Source organism: Meleagris gallopavo, chromosome 5 (genome assembly GCF_905368555.1).
Source record: "Meleagris gallopavo chromosome 5, MGAL_WU_HG_1.1, whole genome shotgun sequence".
Classification (NCBI taxonomy): Eukaryota; Metazoa; Chordata; class Aves; order Galliformes; family Phasianidae; genus Meleagris; species Meleagris gallopavo.
In genome coordinates, this window is record NC_139408.1 from 8,972,489 (window position 1) to 8,991,386 (window position 18,898).

At 43.0% G+C, this 18,898-nt stretch overlaps 2 protein-coding genes across 10 annotated transcripts in view; both read left to right on the forward strand.

Annotated features, from left to right (window-relative positions):
- Positions 1–8,349, forward strand: part of DENND5A (DENN domain containing 5A) — a 62,014-nt gene extending 53,665 nt beyond the window's left edge. For all 3 annotated transcript variants that reach the window (XM_085224161.1, XM_085224159.1, XM_085224160.1), the window contains 5 exons: positions 163–344; positions 1,145–1,227; positions 2,422–2,545; positions 3,556–3,724; positions 4,380–8,349. In XM_085224161.1, the coding sequence (XP_085080287.1) occupies positions 163–344; positions 1,145–1,227; positions 2,422–2,545; positions 3,556–3,724; positions 4,380–4,563 (742 nt within the window). In that variant the 3' untranslated portion in view covers positions 4,564–8,349. The remainder of the gene's footprint in view (positions 1–162; positions 345–1,144; positions 1,228–2,421; positions 2,546–3,555; positions 3,725–4,379) is intronic.
- Positions 8,350–12,303: 3,954 nt separating this feature from the next.
- SCUBE2 (signal peptide, CUB domain and EGF like domain containing 2) overlaps positions 12,304–18,898 on the forward strand; it is a 38,614-nt gene continuing 32,019 nt past the window's right edge. For all 7 annotated transcript variants that reach the window (XR_014883383.1, XM_085224162.1, XM_085224166.1 and 4 more), the window contains exons 1-4: positions 12,304–12,724; positions 13,986–14,108; positions 15,095–15,220; positions 17,875–18,009. Coding sequence is in view for 6 of the 7 variants with exons in the window: in XM_085224162.1 (XP_085080288.1) it covers positions 12,319–12,724; positions 13,986–14,108; positions 15,095–15,220; positions 17,875–18,009 (790 nt within the window). In the remaining variant the exon portion in view is untranslated. The remainder of the gene's footprint in view (positions 12,725–13,985; positions 14,109–15,094; positions 15,221–17,874; positions 18,010–18,898) is intronic.

Below are 18,898 nucleotides of genomic sequence, written 5' to 3' on the forward strand. Positions count from 1 at the left end.
GCCAGATGAAATAATTTGTTCATTTGTTGTTAGATGAGTGAAGTATTTCTGATAACAATACTAGCAGAATTTGGATTTTGTGCAACTGCACTTGAAAGTCTTTGGCATGGAATTGAATCTGGATTTAAAGACTCAGTCCAAATATCTGCTCTTTGTTCTCAGGTTTCCCTGCGGAAGGTGGCTTGGAAAGGGAATGGATGATGGGAGCTTAGAGAGGGTCCTGGTGGGAGAGCTGCTGACATCCAACACTGAGATTGATGAGCGGCAGTGTCGAACCCCTCCTTTGCAGCAGTCACCAAGCATGATCAGAAGATTGGTCACTATATCACCAAACAATAAGCCAAGTAAGTGGTGGGGATTGCCTTGTAAGGTCCTGCATTGCTACTTGTGGAAAGCTGCTTGCAACAGAACTGGAGATTTTCTTCTTGGATGGGACCTGTGAAGCTCACTTAGCACAGATGATCTCCTGTGAGTCCGGCTAACTTCTGAGTTAGAACAGGTTGCTCAGGATTTGAGGCACTCAGATTCTTAAAGTCTTCAAGTCCAGGTGTCTCTGGACTCCTTCTCCAGTGCTTAGCTGCATTGCTGATAGTTTCTATTTTGTCCTTCCTTTGTGAAATGAGTGTTATGGAAAAAATAGAAATTTGTTGTCATATACTTCATAGTCGAGAAAGCCTGTTAGTTGTTTCTATTAATGAATATCAGTTTTCTGTTGTTGTTCTGCTTTTATCTTTTTCCTAATAAGTTAGTTATTTTGCACCCAAGCATACTTGAATTTACAGAAAACTGTCACAGGATGTATTTCCAAGATGTCTGTGATCATAATCAAATATCATTTCCATTTTTCAGCTTTGGGCTCTGGTCTGAAAATTCACATAATACATAAATACCATTTCCATCCATTGTTGTGTTCAAACACCACAGTTATAATTTTGATATTAAAAAAGAAAAACACATCCAAATCTCCATTTCATCTTCCTCCACAGTAAAAGTAGAGTTGGATTTCCATTGCTAGTAAGCCAGCACCTTTTCACTAGGTTGCTTCATGTATCTTTTCTGTTTTGTGATATGCACGCATCCATCATGCACAGGTTCGATTTTGAAGTGTTTCTAAAGTGATTGGAAATATTCTTGTATTTTGCAGAGCTAAATACTGGTCAGATACAAGAAGCTATTGGTGAAGCTGTCAATGGCATTGTTAAGCATTTTCACAAGCCAGAGAAAGAGGTGAGGAGTTGTCATCTGTGTAGTGGCACTCTTGTCTAGAAACTCATACTAGTGTTTGAGAATATACAGTAGTAAAAAAAAATATAAATTGGATGAATAGCCATCTTTGTTTGAAAATTCCTTAAGTAGAGCAGAAATGAGATTCTGAGATGAAGTTGTTGGAATAGCGTGACATCAGTTATGTAATTTTTGCTGCTATCTGGAACATTCTGTTAATTAAATGTGATATTCTGCCTAGGATTCTCGCTTGTACCACTGTCAGGAATGTTGAGTTCTGTCTAGATTAAATGACATTTTTTCATCCGCATTGATTGCTAAGAAGGTTTTTTTATGTCTCTCTTGCATTATCTTGGCTACTTATAACATGAAAAGCCATGGGCTGTTTAGAGCAAACCAAAACAAAAAATGACCAAAAAAACCCCAGAAATGCTTTCAAAGACTTCACGCTTTTAAGTTGTCTGTGTAATTACTTCAGCTGGCACAGCGGATGTTTCTGGATATAAGCTTAAAAAATGTGCCTTTGTAGAAGAGTCAAATTCTATCTTTTCTGAGAAGTAGCAGTACAGTGCTGGCTACCATATACGTATCCCTTGGAGGTAATTAATATTTGCATGTGAATCGTTCCATTCGTTCTGTGCCTACCTTTCCAAAGTTCTGCTAGCACAGCAAATTCATATTCAGTTCAAATTGAATATTGTATTAACACAGTAATCCCAAGTGAATCATGCATTGGCAATCAATTTACCATGATGTTCTAAAGGAGAATTATTATTTTCCTAAGGTTTAAAAATTGCTTTAATTGCTGCTTTTCTTGAAAATCTGAAGCACCTGTTACAATGGACTGGTGATCTTCATTGCTTAGCAAAAGAGGAAAACATTTCCTTAATTTCCTGTATACCAGTTACTGTAGGTACTGTAGGTAAAACTTGCACATTGATCTTCATCTTGACCTTTTTGCATTTTCATTTGAATATGGTGAGACCTTGAGATGGCTGTCTTTGTTCTTGAGAAGTTCAGTATATTTTGGAAAGCTGAGGACTTGTGAGAAATGAGCCATCCTGTCTGGGGTTGTTGTTTGACAGTGTACTGTATCTTTGAGTGTCTATTTATTTAAAACCTGGATTAATAAACGCATGTAATCCTTCTGTCTCTAATCTGCCAAACTGAGTTAAGTGCTTTGTATGTGCTTGGCAGAGAGGCAGTCTGACACTCTTGCTGTGTGGAGAAAGTGGACTTGTTTCAGCTCTTGAGCAAGTATTTCAACATGGATTTAAATCACCCAGGCTCTTCAAAAACGTCTTTATTTGGGACTTCTTAGGTAAGTGTGAGGAAAATATATCAGAATCTGTTTATGTCTTTGAAACATACACATGTGTATTCCTTATCACTGCCACTTTGTCTCAGCTGGTGTGAACAGCATACTTGTCAGAGGCATCTCTGCAGCTGAATTGCTGTAAGAGCTCTTATGTCATTGTATTGTTGAAAGAAGAAAGCATCTGTTTTCTGCCAGAGTTGACAGTGTATTTGCACTGTGATGGGCATCTGTCTTACTAGTACTGGTAGTGTAAAACAAGATTCCCTTGTGTGGATGTTTTCAGTGAAATGGGGAATTGGCATATGGTCAGACAATACAGCATTGCTAAAGCAATAAATCACACTTTTAAGAGATTGAGTCATCTTATAAAGCACAAGACATCATTCTTGTGCTATTGGTTCTACTGGATGTTGCAATAAGGGGTTTATAAGCATACACATTTTTTTAAACAGAGGTCTAATTCCTTTGCCATAGGGCTGAATCAGTCAACTGAATATGCAGAAAAGGAGTTGCTTTAAATAATATTTTTGTGTTTTGCATAGGTATTTTAACATCAGTCTTCCCCTTGTATCGTTACTGCAGCTTCTCAAAATTCAGTAGATACTAGAACCATGTTAGTACTGTTCAGGGAAAGGGAAGTGGAATTCCAGTTTTACACATGAGGAACACAGAACCAAATCACACAGAAAAAAAAGAAACAACCAACAATGCTTGGACGTAATCACCCAGGAAATTCAAGGACAAGCTTTGAATTTAAGCCTTTGAGCTTGAATTGTACCCTCCATGACCCTAATATTTGTGCTGATTTGCTACCTCTCAGACGTGGGCATTGGGCAGTATTCTGGATATGTAAGCAAGCTTATGGGGAAAGCATTATACAGTGAGGTATTTTTAAATGTGATCATCTAAATGTGAAGGTCATGTGCCTGATTACTTTATTTCCAAGCACTGGAGCTATTTTAGGATACCGTATATGCTGATGATACTCATTATCTCCCACCATTCTTTTTAAGAAAAAGCACAAACGTATTATGAGACCCTTGAACAGAATGAAATGGTCCCGGAAGAGAACTGGCAGACAAGGGCCAGGAATTTCTGTCGCTTTATCACTGCTATCAACAACACTCCTAGAAACATTGGGAAGGATGGCAAGTTTCAGATGCTGGTGTGTCTTGGAGCCAGGTATGAAGAAACTTTTTCAAAATAATATTTTAATAAAATGAAAAAATATATTGTATATTAGTAAGATAAAGCCACATAAGTGCTGGGTTTTGCGTTTTATTTATTACTTAAAGTACTTTGTAACCAAAGAAGAGTCAACTATACCCTGAATTCCTATGAATGTGAAGTACAGGAAATCATAGGTACGCAGATGAATATCGAAGAGCTGGGCAACTGAGACATGAGAGAAGGGCAGCAGGCCAGTGTGAGTAGCCTGCCTCTCCTAGCTGGCAAGGTTGGAAGATAAAAGTAGGAAACCATGAGTCAGTGGGGCTTCTTCAGTTCCTGGCTGGGTGAATTTTCCCAGCTTATTAAAAGGCAGTGGAGCAGGCCAATGACACTGGGCTTGCCTGGGACTTCCAGATTGCTGGGAAGTGTATCTTTTGATACAAGGAGTGGAAAGCCTGGAAATGCTTCTGCTTGTTTAAGTAGGATGTCCCCTACTTAAACAAGTGCCAGGCGGTTACTCCCCCCTTCTCTACCTTATAATAATACATGGAGAAAGTGGTAAATCTATTTGGAAGGCAAGGAACAACAACAACAAAAACATTTCATAAAAATGAGAAATTAACTTTGCTTTATTTTTATTTCTGTTTCTATATGGCTGCTTTGTCAGAGACCATCTTTTACATCATTGGATCGCCCTGCTCGCAGACTGCCCGATCACAGCACAGATGTATGAAGACATAGCACTGATTAAAGATCATACTCTAGTGAATTCTTTGATTCGTGTGCTGCAGACCTTGCAGGAGTTCAACATTACGCTGGAGGCGTCTCTTGTCAAAGGAATTGATATTTGACCTCTTGTTCCACAAAAAACAACAAGAACTGTTCAAAACACCACCACCAACAACAAAAAAAAGCAACAAGGAGTGGATCTAATTAGTATGCAAAAGTTCTGTCTGCCAGTACATTGTATCGTGAACTTGTTTCTGGTCCTAAAATGCAAGTTGGACTTTTCTTGAAAGAAACTCCAAAAATAGTACAGGCAAATGGATAGAAGCTGTAAACTCAATGTAAAAAAGAGGATTTTGGTATAAATCTATTTTAGAGTTTATTTGCTGATTTGCTTTTTACACACTTTCATGTGAAAGAGATAGAGATGAGTATTGTGCAGCTTATTTTAAAGCTGCAGTATTTCCTTGCCATAGAAAAGGTGCAGTGAGCCTTTCAGCATTCTGTGAACTTGCCTTCAGATATGCTGTATGTCATAGAGCCCAATGTATACACTCCATTTCTGCTGAGGAGGTCATTCTATAGTTTTTAAACTAATATTTTATATATTAACATTATTACCAGTGTTTGATTTTTAACGTGTTGGGTCACTGTTCTGCTGCAAGGGAACTACAAATTCTCATGTGTGCTTTTTAATAGCTCTAAAGCACTGACTTGTCAACAGATCACATTTTCCTTTATTTTTGTTATCAGTATTATTTTTAGAGAATTCCAGGAGACTGAACCATGAAATGTGCAGAGATTGAAGTAATATTTTTCATACTGGTACACAATTGCACAGAAGAAGTTTAGCGTGTTTTTAACTGATGTTTTTTATTTATTTAACCTATTGTTGTGTTGTAAGTTTGTCTTAAAAAAATATATATATATCTATGATACAACTGGTTTTATTATGTTGCAATTCAGAATTTACAGTGCAGCCCACTTAAATAAAAACCTGGAATACGTGTTTATGGTGCAAAAAATCTTTCCACTTGAACCAGCCTTTTGAAGTTTGGTATGTAGTTGCTGCTGGTAATTCTCTTAACTGCTAATAAAGAGGGACGTGAGTTTCATGAAGGCTAGATGATTAAAGAAAGATGCTCATAGCCCTGCAAAATAATAACCACGATCCTTTTAAGAAATCAAGATGTACTAATTCGTCTAAAAAGACAGAGTAGTATGTTCTTTCTTTCTCTGTAGTATGGATGTGTCTTGTCACCTCAGCTTCATTTGGGATGCTTTTGTTTTTAGCAGAAAGACTTAGTCCAATTCTGTGATAAAAAAAACATTTTGAAGGTTTAATTTATTGAAGAGCTGGAAATTGGCAATGCCTAAAGGCAGCGCTGTTCATTTGAATCCTCTGATAAAAATCTCTTTGAAGTGAGTATGTGAATTAACAGGCTGATTTATCAGCACCACAAATTACTGCACAGAAATTCAGGGCTATGTATTTAAGAGGTCTCCACTGTATAAACTCCTTTCAGTATTGTCTTTTTCTGGAGAAGCAGAGTCCAAGTTTTTTGGATCATACATTGTTGTAGTAGCTTTTCTTTACCTTCAGATTAGTGACATCTTGTCTTAGTTTTATTTCCATAATTTATAAGCATAGCAGATATATTAAATGTTTGAGTATTTTTACTTTTGTCCTATTTATTTCATTATCAAATGGAGATGCAACTTTATCACTACTCTTTTTTTTTTTTTTTTAAATCAGAGCAGAGTTCTGCTTTGATTTAATGATAGCATTAGAAAGATGCAAGGGCAATATCCAAGCCATTCCTCAGGCTGGCTGGGTGTGAATTCTTTCAGCCTGGGGCTTGCAGCAGCATTTCACACAAGTATTTTATGTATGTGTTTTTTCAGTCTTGGAAGGGCAAAAATATAACAAGTACTTTATTCTGAGAATTTCATGTATTCAACTTAGTATTTTGGGAGAATCTTTCTATACTCGCCCCACATTGCTTATTTATATAGTAAAGTAGTATAAAACAAAACAAAAAAACAAAGCCCTACAATGCTTTCAGCTCTATTTATCATGATTTTACTAGGCCTGTATATTTCACAGTGAATTGTCTGTAAGAAAAAGGGTTGGATTAACCATTTTGATTGTATCATGTTAGTTGATCCTGTTAAAACCATATCTTAGAGCAAAGTGTGGATTAATTTTATCTTACATGAGGTAGTTAACCTTGAACTAACGTTTTTATTTCTTTATTTGCTTGCATTTGTTCATCTAATGTGGGACACTGGCCTAATGGCTTGCTTTGATGTGGGTCTTTCTGGCCTCATTACAACAGTGAAATACCTAGAATGGACACAGGTCAGGGTTTGCTGGTTCCCAAGTGGTGGGCATTCTTTGTACGGCACATGGGGCTGAAACGGTGCACCAGTGACAGTTTCCTGCGTGCGAAATGTTCAGATGAAAGAGATCATCTTCCTGTCTCCTCAATTTATTTTCAAAAGGGAGACCATTGTATGATATATCCTTCCTCGTGAGGGTGAATAGTCTAATCCCATTAAGATACAAAGCACTTTTTGCTGTAATCTTTAGTGGATGCCAAGGAAGACAGAAATGTTGAATATAGCCTAATGGTAGCCTGGGTTCAAGTTTTGGGAAGAGAGTTGGCTGGCATCTCTGCAGCGTGCAGTTCAGTCTGTAGTCACAGCCATAATCCTTATTGCTCTTCATTGTTTGCCCCAAGCAAACCTGCTCTCATTGACGTAGCATCAGCCCTACAGAATTATGTTTGGATCCAGCATTTGTTCCTTCCGTGCCATTTTGCTGAATTGGATAACGTTTATATAGAACAAATGGTATAGTCACAGTCTTCTACCCTTTAACTATGTAAAATCCATCTCCCTCTCTAAAAGTAGCATTGCAGTTTTTTATTTTTATTTTTATTTTGGCTCAGAAATGAGCTGTAGTGTAATGTAACTAATTATTTGCTGTTACTGTTGTCATGAGAATTCAGGCTTGGTAGGTGTGAGTTAATGAGGCTATGCTGATCACTATTGCAGTTATTGGAAAAAAGATAATGTTTTTTAACTCAGCACTGAGAGTCACATTAGCACACACACATTCTATAGATACAGAAATATAATGATAAAAAGTAGTTCCTATTGAAGTAAATGCATAGTGCTACATTGGCCAAACGTTTGCAGGCTGATACCTGATTTGAGGAAAAAACAGGCTATCTCCTATAAATTATTTGTTTGATTAATGCTATCAGAGTTAATGTGATACTTTATACAAAGATAAAATGCAAATTAATAAAGACTTGTTTGAAATACAGAAAGTTTATACAAAAAGCACCTTTATCTGCTGTAAAATTAACCATCTGTGGTTAAAAATGTATTCATGAACTGAACATTTTTTCCATTTTGAAAACTCAAATTGTTAAAATGGGACCTGCTGGCTGTGGAAGATCCATATTTTGATGTTTCTGGATTCACGAACATGTTAAGGTTTTGTTTCTGCAGTGAAATTCAGAGTTAACTTTTTCTGTATATTGTCAAAAGATTGTTGTCCATAGTGCAAGATGCTATAGGATACTTGAAAATACTTGAAGATACTGTAGATGTACTTCTCATCTTTGTAAATTATTTTATACCTTTAGATCGGCTGTTAGAAAAAGCATCAATACCTTATAAACCGTATATTTTACTAAGTGGGGAAATCGATGATTTCTTTTTTCTTTTTTAAATGGTGGGTGTTGAAGTTTACATTATGATGGCAAAACCAGGTACTGTTTTCCTTTTTTATTTTTCCTGTGACATTTGAATCCATTGGACATTAAATGTGAATTGGACATACACAACAGTTTTACAGTTGCTGAATTGCAATAAAATTTCTCTTCTAACATGAGAAATAGCATTAATGTGCTATTTTCAAAAGCCTCTTAATGTACTGTACCTAATCATTTCTTTTTGCCTGAATGAAGGTATGGATGCCATTTGGATGTCTCATTTAAGGTGAAGTTCATTAGAAGCCCAACTTTCATTATCTTCAGTTCATGCTGTAGCAACTAAGTACATGATAGTATATTCTTTTTGTTGTTGTTCTTCTGTTTTGTACTGTTTTGTATTTGATCTGTTCAGCCAAATGGAGCCTGCTTCCTCCCTGCACCGGTGCAGCATTCTTGCAATTAGCTGTCACTCAGACACATCCATTGGGAAAGAAATGCCTACTAAGTAATTGGGGAACAGGGAAGACAGGGACAGAGGGACTAATGTAGATCTTTGGGAGAGCGTCTGTGAATACGTACACATACAGGCACTGCTGTGTAGGCTTTTCCCCTACCTTAGAATAAGTTCTGATCCTGATATTCAACCAAGCTTGGTGGAGGTCTCAGAATTTTAAGTTCTGAAAAAAAAGTCAGTCTCCTGTATGTACCATGTGCTCAATCTTTCTATGTGAGGATACATAAAGAAAAGCAAAAATTGTTGGAGATGGTACTATCTGATGCTTCAACAAGGTTAAGTGAGGAACATAGCACTGTCCTCAATCTCTGAGATCTCTGATCACTGCTGCATCTGTTGCAGAAGTGTGCCCAAGCGTAACTGCCCATGCTGCCTGTTTCCTGTCTTTTTCACTCCATTTCTTCCTAGGATAAGATCTAACATGGCAGTCCCAGGGCTGGAATTCCTGGGTAAAGGGGGTGTGCTGAGGCAGAGGCAAAAGCACGATCCCTTTTCTTTCATTTGCTTCTTAGCATGATTTGAAGCACATACTAGTGGAGTCCTCTGTAATCTGTGTTCATTAGATAGTGCTCACCTTATCTCGCCTAAAAACCGGTTCTGCATGTCTTACTGTATATTAGATCTAGTTTCTAGGTTTTGAGTGGACCAGTAAACAAGTAGGAGAGGAACTCATTTGTTGTTATGCCTACGGACTGGAAGCTTTATGTGCCAGTTAAATGAGAATCACAGAGAGCAAAGTTAGCTTTACCCACCTTCATCTCCTGCTTCACCCAAAACGTGCTTTCCAGGACGTCCCGCTTCTGCAGGGGCTGGACAAGATGGCACCCACGGCCCTCAGCCTGCCAGTTCCTCCCCAGAGCCTGTCTCTGAGGTAGGCTGTGTGTAGGCCCCCTCTCACTGGTAACCTGCACAGCCCAATGCTGATTGCTGGAGCTGTGTTATTGCTGTAGATCTCCACAACATGATCAGTAGCTCATAAAGACCCCTGGGTGCGTGAAAATATCTTCATCAATGACCTTGATGAGGGGATAGTGGCCACCATCAGCAAGTTTGCTGATTATACGAAGTTGGGAGGATTGGCTGACACGCCTGAAGGCTGTGCTGCCATTCAGCGAGACCTGGACAGGCTGGAGAGCTGGGCAGTAAGAAACCGGATGAGGTTCAACAAAAGCAAGTGTAGGGTCTTACACCTAGGGAGGAATAATTGCATGCACCAATACAGGCTCGGGGATGAGCTGCTGGAGAGGAGCTCTGCAGAGAGGGACCCGGGCGTCCTGGTGGACGACAGGTTGGCCATGAGCCAGCAGTGTGCCCTCGTGGCCAAAAAGGCCAACGGCATTCTGGGGTGCATTAAAAAGAGCGTGTCCAGCAGGTCGAGGGAGGTGATCCTTCCCCTCTACTCTGCCCTGGTAAGGCCTCATCTGGAGTACTGTGTCCAGTTCTGGGCTCCCCAGTACAAAAAAGACAGGGATCTCTTGGAAAGAGTCCAGCGGAGGGCCACAAAGATGGTGAAGGGCCTGGAGCATCTCCCCTATGAAGAAAGGCTAAGTGAACTGGGTCTGTTTAGCCTTGAGAAAAGACGACTGAGAGGGGACCTGATCCAGGTTTATAAATATCTGAGGTGTGGCGGCCATAGCGGTGAGGCCAGTCTCTTTTCAGTGGTACGTGGAGACAGGACGAGGGGAAACGGACATAAGCTGCACATAGGAAGTTTCGCACGAATGTGCGTAAGAACTTCTTCACGGTGAGGGTGACGGAGCACTGGAACAGGCTGCCCAGGGAGGTTGTGGAGTCTCCTTCTCTGGAGATATTCAAGTCTCACCTGGACGCCTACCTGTGCGACCTGGTGTAGGGAACCTGCTTTGGCAGGGGGGTTGGTCTCGATGATCTCTAGCAGTCCCTTCCAACCCCTACAATTCTGTGATTCTGTGAAAAGCGTAAGTGCAAAAGTCTGAGTGATTCATCTGACAGGACAGCAACTGTTCAAAGCCTGGTGTGCGTGTGGCGACAAGGAGCTCTTGAAATGAAAGCTCTGAGATGTTATATATGTCAAAACCTGTGGATTAGTAATTTTTATCGCCAGTTCTTAGAGAAATGGATTCAACTCTCTCCAGGCAGTTGGGTATGTCTGTATGGAAGAGCTTCCTTGGAGCAGCATACAGTGTTTGTGACAGTCCTGATGGTCAGAGGAGGTTTGCAGTGAGCAGTGCTGACAAGATCATAGCATGTGCATTAGTGCCACTGGAAGAAGCAGACACATTTTCAGATGTACGAGCCTTTTCCAAAAGTAAAACTTCAGCGTCTCTCTTCCTTAAGCGTCCAGATGGAACTGCTGTCTGCAGGAGGCTGAGACAGCTTAGACTGAAAGACTGTGAGGTGCCTCGAGGGGATTGCTGCTGATTGCAGGATCACTATGTGTAATGTACAAAAGTACCCTGCTTATCTGTGCTGCTTGGGAAGAGCTCTTCCCTTACAGATATTTGTAGTCAGCGTGCTGTCCCTGTGACTCTGTGGCTGAACAGAAATAGTTAAAGAGGGCTGCAGGGAGATATCCGAGTTGGGTCTGAGCTTCAGTTTGGTTTGTGTCTTCAAAGAGAGACTTTAATGGCAATCCTTTCTCATAAACAAATGAGCATTACACGTTAATTATAGCTGAGATCCTTCACAAAGCACTTTGAGATTTACGTACTGAAAAATGGTTTGATTAACTAAGATAAATCTAAAACTGTTCCTGTTTGTTTTCCAAGCTGTGTGTTGAGGTCTTTTGATCTAATTCGGGCATTCCTAAACATTTCTGTCACTTTTTATTTCAGTTTACAAAAGCAAATAAGCAGCTTTGCTTTTATTGTGCCTCTGAAAGCATTGGTCGTGTGGGGTTTTGGCTCTCTATGCCTTCTATTACTGGTTATCTGTGTGGTTGTTGTGTCTGCCGTTGTTACTTGTGATGACTTTTTATCTTAGTGAGCGTTGGTCAAGTTCCTGGAGGAAGCCGGAGGGGAACTATTAGGGCTTTGTAACAGCTTTTCTGTAAGGCAGCAGCGTGCGGGCTCATCCTTCATTGGGAAATGAGCTCCGCGTGTTGGGAATTGCTCACAGGGACACCATAACCAGTGTCCCTGGGGCGAGGTGGTCCTGCATGGATCCAGGGGCTGGACTCGATGGGTCTTACCTCCTATGAGGTGTGTGTGTGTGCTCCTACCACAAATGTGACTGCTCGTTCACCAGAGTGTGGGGACGGTGGGGAAAGGCTTCGTTCCTTTCTTGCTTGCTGGGGGCACGTCTTGGGGCACGGCTTGGAGCTCTGTGCACATACAGATGGGTCTGACGGGGGCTGACACCATCCTGCTGTACAATGGGTCGCTTCTCGCTGGATTTTAAGAGAGTAACTTTGATCGTTTCAGATGCACTGAAGCCTGATGCTCCAGCGAGAAAGCGGTAATTTATAGCTCCCATTAAGGAACCGGGGACAAAGGCTGAGGGAAAGTCCCACTCCGAAGATTTACTAATGTGTATACACCGCCCTTACAGCGAGACAGAGCCGGGCATTTCCCACAGAACAAAACAACGGAGGGCTGCAAAGGAGCACCGCCCGCCTTCCCGAGCGCCTCAAAGGTCGGAGCCCGGCTCGTGCAGTTATAATGGCAGCGCTCGGCGTCTGGTCCGGCGGTACGGGCTGGGGGCGGCCCGGCCGAGACGCGACGTCTCCGAGAGCGGCCGCCGGGACACCTGCGTGCGGGGCGGCCGCAGGTGCTGGGAGGGCTTCACGTGGGCGGGAGCCTCGGAGCCGCCGGGGCGGGAAGGGCGGCCCGGCCCCCGCACGAGGCCCGCCCAGCCCCGCGCCCGCTGTCGGCGCGAGGCGGTCCCGCGGCACCTCCCTCCGCCGCCTCCTCCCGCCCGGCAGCGGCAGCCGCAGCGCCGCAGCCTCCGCCGCCGCAGCGCCACCGATGGGGTCCGGCGGCCGCCCGAGCGCGGCGGGGGCGCGGGCGCTGCCGCTGCTGCTCCTGCTGCTGCCCGCGCCGGGCCCCGCCGCCCCGCCGCTGCCCGGTGAGTGCCGCGCGTTAACGCCGCGCTCGCTCGCCGCCGCGCTCTGGAAGGAGCCCGTCGTTGCGGTCCGCGGGCCGGGCAGGTGCGTCCTCCTGAGTCCCGGGGCCGGGTCCCGCGGCTGCTACAGCCCGTGCGCTGCGCTGCGCGCACCTGAGCCCCGCTGAGCGCCGCCCGATTCCGCGAGGGGTTAACGAGCGCTTCCAGAAGTTGGCAGCGCCGCGGTACCTACAGGCGTGTTCCGTGACTGCAAATGAAAGAGAGAGATGAATGCTGTGATTGTGAACGGGAGAGGTGTTGGCTGAAATTCCCAGCTAGAAAGCGATCCCCCTGTAGAAGTGGTTGGCTACGGAAGGAATCACCTTCTGCTGATGTTCTGCAGCCCGTCCTGCTGCTCTGGCAGCCGCTCTCTAATCTGCGTGGGGTGCGCGGGCGCTCCTCCTGCGGCTCTCCCTTGTCTGCCGGCTGCTGGAAGCCTCCTGTATGCGTCTGACTTCTGCCGAACGGAGCCGATGTCTCTGCTGCCCGTGACGGCTCTTCCCCTCCTCCTTCTCTCTGTGCTTCTCCATCCCCAGGACTTGCTCCTGTCCGTGTTTCTCTCTCTCTCCCCATTTCCTCTGCCCCGAAGCTCCCACGCGGATGTGCCGTGCTCTGATGGCTGCCGGGCGACGGCGGTGCTGCTCACAGACACCGCTTTTGTATTTAAAAAGATTGGCACCGACAATGGCTTATACGCCTGTTCAATGGTAAGTCGGTGTTTCAGAGCGCTGGGGTCGGTGCCACTCGGATATTTCAGTTCTGTAAAGTCTCTCCATCGGTTTGAGGGCAGTGGCATCCTGAGGGCAGTGGCATGGGTGTGTCAGAGCTCCTCCAGCAATTGTGTTTGATACCCAGGAGGATAGCTGTGCTCCTCCTGTTCTCCATTGCTCCATGAAGAGGTACAGCCGTAGCTCCTTCTGCTATCTATACAATCTCTGTGCAGCTGTCAGCTAACCCTCACAGAGATCCCAGTGAAGATGTATTTATCCATGAGTACAAAATCTTAGTACGGGCTGACCTGAGTTGCTCACAGACGCATTGGTATCCACGTACAGCCAGCATACATATGTAAGCTCAGATACAGCCTCTGCATGTTTCTGCCTCCGATTGCAAACACGTGCATGTATGCATGCCTGCAGCCCAACACCACGTGGCCTGGATGTGTGCAGGCCGTGTGCCCCTTTCCCCATCCCTGGCACCCCCTGACCCTGCTGTCTCTTTGCAGATGTGGATGAGTGTGCTCTGGGGCTCGATGACTGCCATCCGGATGCTATTTGCCAGAACACCCCCAAGCTATACAAGTGCATGTGCAAGGTCGGCTACACCGGCGAAGGGAAGAAATGTGAAGGTAACATCACAGAAGCTCTGAGTCTGCAGTGGCATCTCTTCTCCCTTATAACATAATAGCTATCTTCTCCCTTATAATAGCTGTTTTATGCCTAAGGTTCTGAGGTGTTTTACAGAGTTATCTGGGTGTGCGAGAAACATTTCCCGCCAGCGGCATAGAGGCAGAGCGTGGGTATTATAACTGTGATCTCCCACATTGTAGCACATCTTTTATAAATATTGCTGTTCTGAAGCAAATTATCCATGTTAAATGTGTGTTAACAGATGTGGATTTTGAGTACTTTAAAGGTTTTGGTGTGAGTGTTACCCTTCAGCACGAAGTTCCCCAGAATAACTGTATGATGTGTTCATATGAGCTGTCAACCAATTTGAGTTCTGCTGTGATGGGCCATGACAGCAATCTGGTGATACAAGTGTTCTGACTTTTACTTGTGTACTGTCACCCTTTGATTGTGTCATCTTACTCCTGTCTGCTGCAGGGATGCAGCCTTTGACTGTTCAGAGAGCCTTTAGATGGAGCTTTCCTCCATTCTTTTAAAGATGAGATTACTGGAACTTACTATGATGTTGCATGTGAAAAAGTGAGATATTCCTAAGGCAAAACAGAAAATTTAAAAATGTATCTTAAAACAAGGAGGGTGATTTATTCTTCAGAATGATCCTAAAATCAGAATACCTTCTCTGTTTCTTGATTACAAAATCAAAGAGCACCAGTTACATGACTTTTAACTAGCATTGTTGCTTGATCTGACTGTTAGTTTGTTGTTTAATCAGCAGCCTTAGAATTTTGGGCTATGAGGTAAGTCCAAATGGCAACTGCAGGGTATTCTGTCACGTTTTGGAGACCTTCAGCATGTAACATGTTAAGCATGGTCTATTTGCAAGACAGTGACAATTTAGGGCATCGGTTGATGTTGACATTTATGTGGTCGTGTCACAAACTGTCTATAACACAGCCATAATACTAACTTTTGCATTATTCATTAGACATTGATGAATGTGATAACGACTTCAATGGAGGCTGCGTCCACGAGTGCTTCAACATCCCGGGAAATTACCGCTGTACCTGCTACGATGGCTTTATGTTGGCTCATGATGGCCACAACTGCCTGGGTAAGGAGTGTACTTGTGAACAATGGCGGCTGGGGATGCTAAGGTAACAATAACTGCATCTCTGGGAGGTGCACTTCATCAGCTTGGCTGTTGGAGAATGGTTCTCGCAGATTTAGGGCTTACGAGGCCTCGCTAGCACTGGCTCCTACTCAGTTTGCAACTCACACTCTCTCCCTTCTTTTTTTTTTTTTGGCTTTTTTTGAAGTTTCTCTCTCTTGCTGCACACCACACATGGATGTTCCCTGGCAGACTTCCATGCCAACATCAGTTTTGGGAAACTTGCTCCCATAGCATAGTTTTAAGACTGCGGTTGGCTTAGCTGGGTTATTTCCCGCTGGTTAATGACACATCAGAAGGGGGTCAGACCATCCCTGGGTGACAGCAGAAAAGCTCTGGAGTCTCCAGTGGGATTGTGTTGAGCTTTACCTGCTGCAAAACCACAGACTTACTTTGTTACAGTGTAAGCTGAGCAGAGGATGAAGTTGCCAAATCCCAAGTATTTCCACAAGAGAAGGCAGAGAGGGAGGCAAAGTGTCTGCTGATGCTTTAACATATTAGGAAGGACGTCTTGTTTTTCTCTGGCGCCTTTCTGTAAACACACCGGAGTTCAGATGAGGTTACCAGGGAGGGCTGAATGTGAGCTAGCACATTGCCTCTTGCAGTGGCACCAAAGGGTGCCATTCTAGAACGTGCTTCGGCTGACTTGTTTGGGATCAGTAAGGCACAGGCATAACTTAGACCAAAATCTACCACCTGTTACAATTGCTGGGAAGCTGCTCAGTATTGCGTGGCAGACTTTTCAAAATAAAATGCCACTGACATACAATGAAGTCTTTACCACTGACCAGCCAATTTTTGAGATGTGATGTAAACTTTAAATAAATATTTTGGCATGCAGCAAATTGGATCACATCTTCTCTTAATCTGTTTATTTACTTTGTTCACACCATGGTCGTTCCCCTCTCACCCTCATTTTTGAAGATCTCAGCTGTGTGCCTGGGTTTTAGCCAAATAGACAATTACTTGTTGGAAAGAGATAATATTCTGTAAGCTTTCCAAGGCCTGTAAGACAGAAACATCTGCTGGAGTTCAAAACCATGGTACTGAAGGCTTGTGGTGGCTGTTTATTCACGATTGTTTGCACATTCACATCACTGTAGAGCTCTAGAATACTCTGCTTCTCTGTGATGGGCATATGTCAGCCACCGTCGTTGCTGTGAGCAGGTCACATTCTTTTGCATCCAGTTGGCTTACTCACTGCCTTCAGCAGAAATTAAATCTGTTGTAATGCTACATTATGCTTCTTACTAAAAGCCTTTCTCTTTCTCTCTCTTTTTTTTTTTTTTTTTTGGAAGGCAGCTGTTTTATGCCAGAAATACCAAAGTGTTAAATTAAAAACATTGTGCTATTATCACAGGAACAATGAACAGAACAGGGAGCAAACATGCTATTCCATAGGAACTTACAGATGGAACCAGTGCTTTCCCTGCAATGCTTTGCCTTGTTGATTGTTTTTTAAGATGCTGAGCATTTTTGTTTCCTGTCCAAACTGGCATCTTTGAAAATTGGGGTAGGAATTTTTAATTAATTATTTAGTTTTTCCTGTAGAGGTTACAAAAGTCTGCAGCAATTAAGGGATAAAATGGAAGAACTGGAATTCTGATGAATATCTGTTGTTCAGTAGACTTTTCTACTCTTTGTTTCTCTTGGTTATCTTGCAAGTGGAGCGTTTCTATAGTCTCTAGTGTTGTTGAAATTCCATGTAATTTAAAATCAACATTAAACCTATTTTCAGAGCACATGCTTTTGTTCTTGACTATGGTTAGGCAACACAACGGCTCCTTGATGGTAAGCAAATGACCTAAGTTTGAAGATAACAGATCAAACTGAGCGTCAGAACTGATGTGATGTGTGACTTGTATCCAGAGTAAAGGTAAGGAGGAGGAAGAGGCAGGTTTTATATTTAAGCCAAATTGATTTTGGAGTTCGTGTTTGATTTTGTTGCACCTTTGCATCAGAATGAGGATTTTACTGAAAGCTGCCTTACACTGCTTGCACGGGTTTGAAGCTGAAGTTGTGTCCTGCAGAGATGGAATGGTGCATGGATGCTCATATTAGATGTAAACATGCTAGGTTGTTTAATGGTAGTACTCTGCTGCTGCTCCAAGATGAAGCATACGTTTTTACACGGAGTATGGAGTTGTGCTGGTACTTTGCTCCTGGCTGCCCTGATACTGCTCTGCTGTGTGGTTTGATTGGCCAGCCTGGTGACTGACTGGGCAGACTGCAAGCAGGAGGAGCAAAAATATATTTTTGCAATGGTGCCAGAATAATAGACTGGTCTAAATTGTCTTAGGTGCCTGGTGGTAATGGCCTTAAGTTGCACTGGAGAGGTGCCAGTTGGATATTAGAAGGTATTTCCTCTCAGAAAGAGTGGTGAAGCAGTGGCACAGGCTACCCAGGTAGGTGGTGGAGTCACCGTCCTGGGAGGTGTTCAGAAGCCGTGCAGATGTGGCACTGAGGGACGTGGTTAGTGGGCATGGTGGGATGGGTTGACAGTTGGACTGAGTGATCTTAGTGGTCTCTTCCAACCAAAAGAATTTTCTGATTGCTACAGGGTAGGTATAAAGCTGATCTTTTTCTCTGTCTTCCAGATACAGATGAATGCATGTTCAACAATGGTGGCTGCCAGCACGTTTGTGTCAACACGGTGGGGAGCTATGAGTGTCGCTGTAAGGAAGGCTTCTTTCTCAGTGACAACCAGCACACATGCATCCACCGCTCAGAAGGTACTGGCTGCCTCCCTCCAGGCACCAAGGAGGAGTTTCTGACAAAAGTTCACTGCAAATTCTTTACAGCAGCTTCAAAAGTACTTTGAGTTTGAGTTTTTCAAGGCTGAGAAGGGTCTTGAAGTCCTAATTCCTTTTGAAAGGAAACGTGTGTCAGGATCTTCTAAGTGACTTTGAAGGCACTTCACATCCCTTCTGTTTCTTTGATCCCATCTGTACGTCTGTATGTTGTACCTCTTAAAGACAGTACTACTGTTCCCAGTGTTCTTTATGCTCCATTGGATAGCTGAACTACATCCTGATACAAGGAATGGCAACACACTGAAGAACAGTGAGCTCAGGCCATTCTCACTTTGGTTCCAGTACCTGCACTACCCCTAGGTACCTTCTAGATTCCCTGTATAGTGTTTAGGTTTCAGCTAGGAGATTTATAGTTTGTCAGCCCCAAAGGTATTCAAATCCTGTTCTTTGTTTTGAGTAAAACCTTTATGAAGCAACCTTTGAGAGATCAGAGATCCTTGGATGTCTAATTAGATATCAGGTTGAACAAAATTATTTTGGATGCCCTTGAGGAATACTTTAAAGTGGTTGCTCAGAATGGGGATTTGTCCATTGAACTGTATGGTGAATATCTTGCTCAGAAGTATTTAAGACTGGAAAGCTTTCTTTAATCTAAGACTTATCGTTGGCATGACTATAAGAGGAATCTGAGCATGAATAAACAAATCTCACTTTAAAAATCCCCATACTGAGGAGATCAGCGTTTATAGACATATATGGCTATCCAGAATGCATGCATTGAGATGGCTGTCATGTGATGTAACTGAATTGATCTGCTGTTTGAATTTGTATTATCAGCTTTTCTGATACTGGCTTGATCTCATGGAGT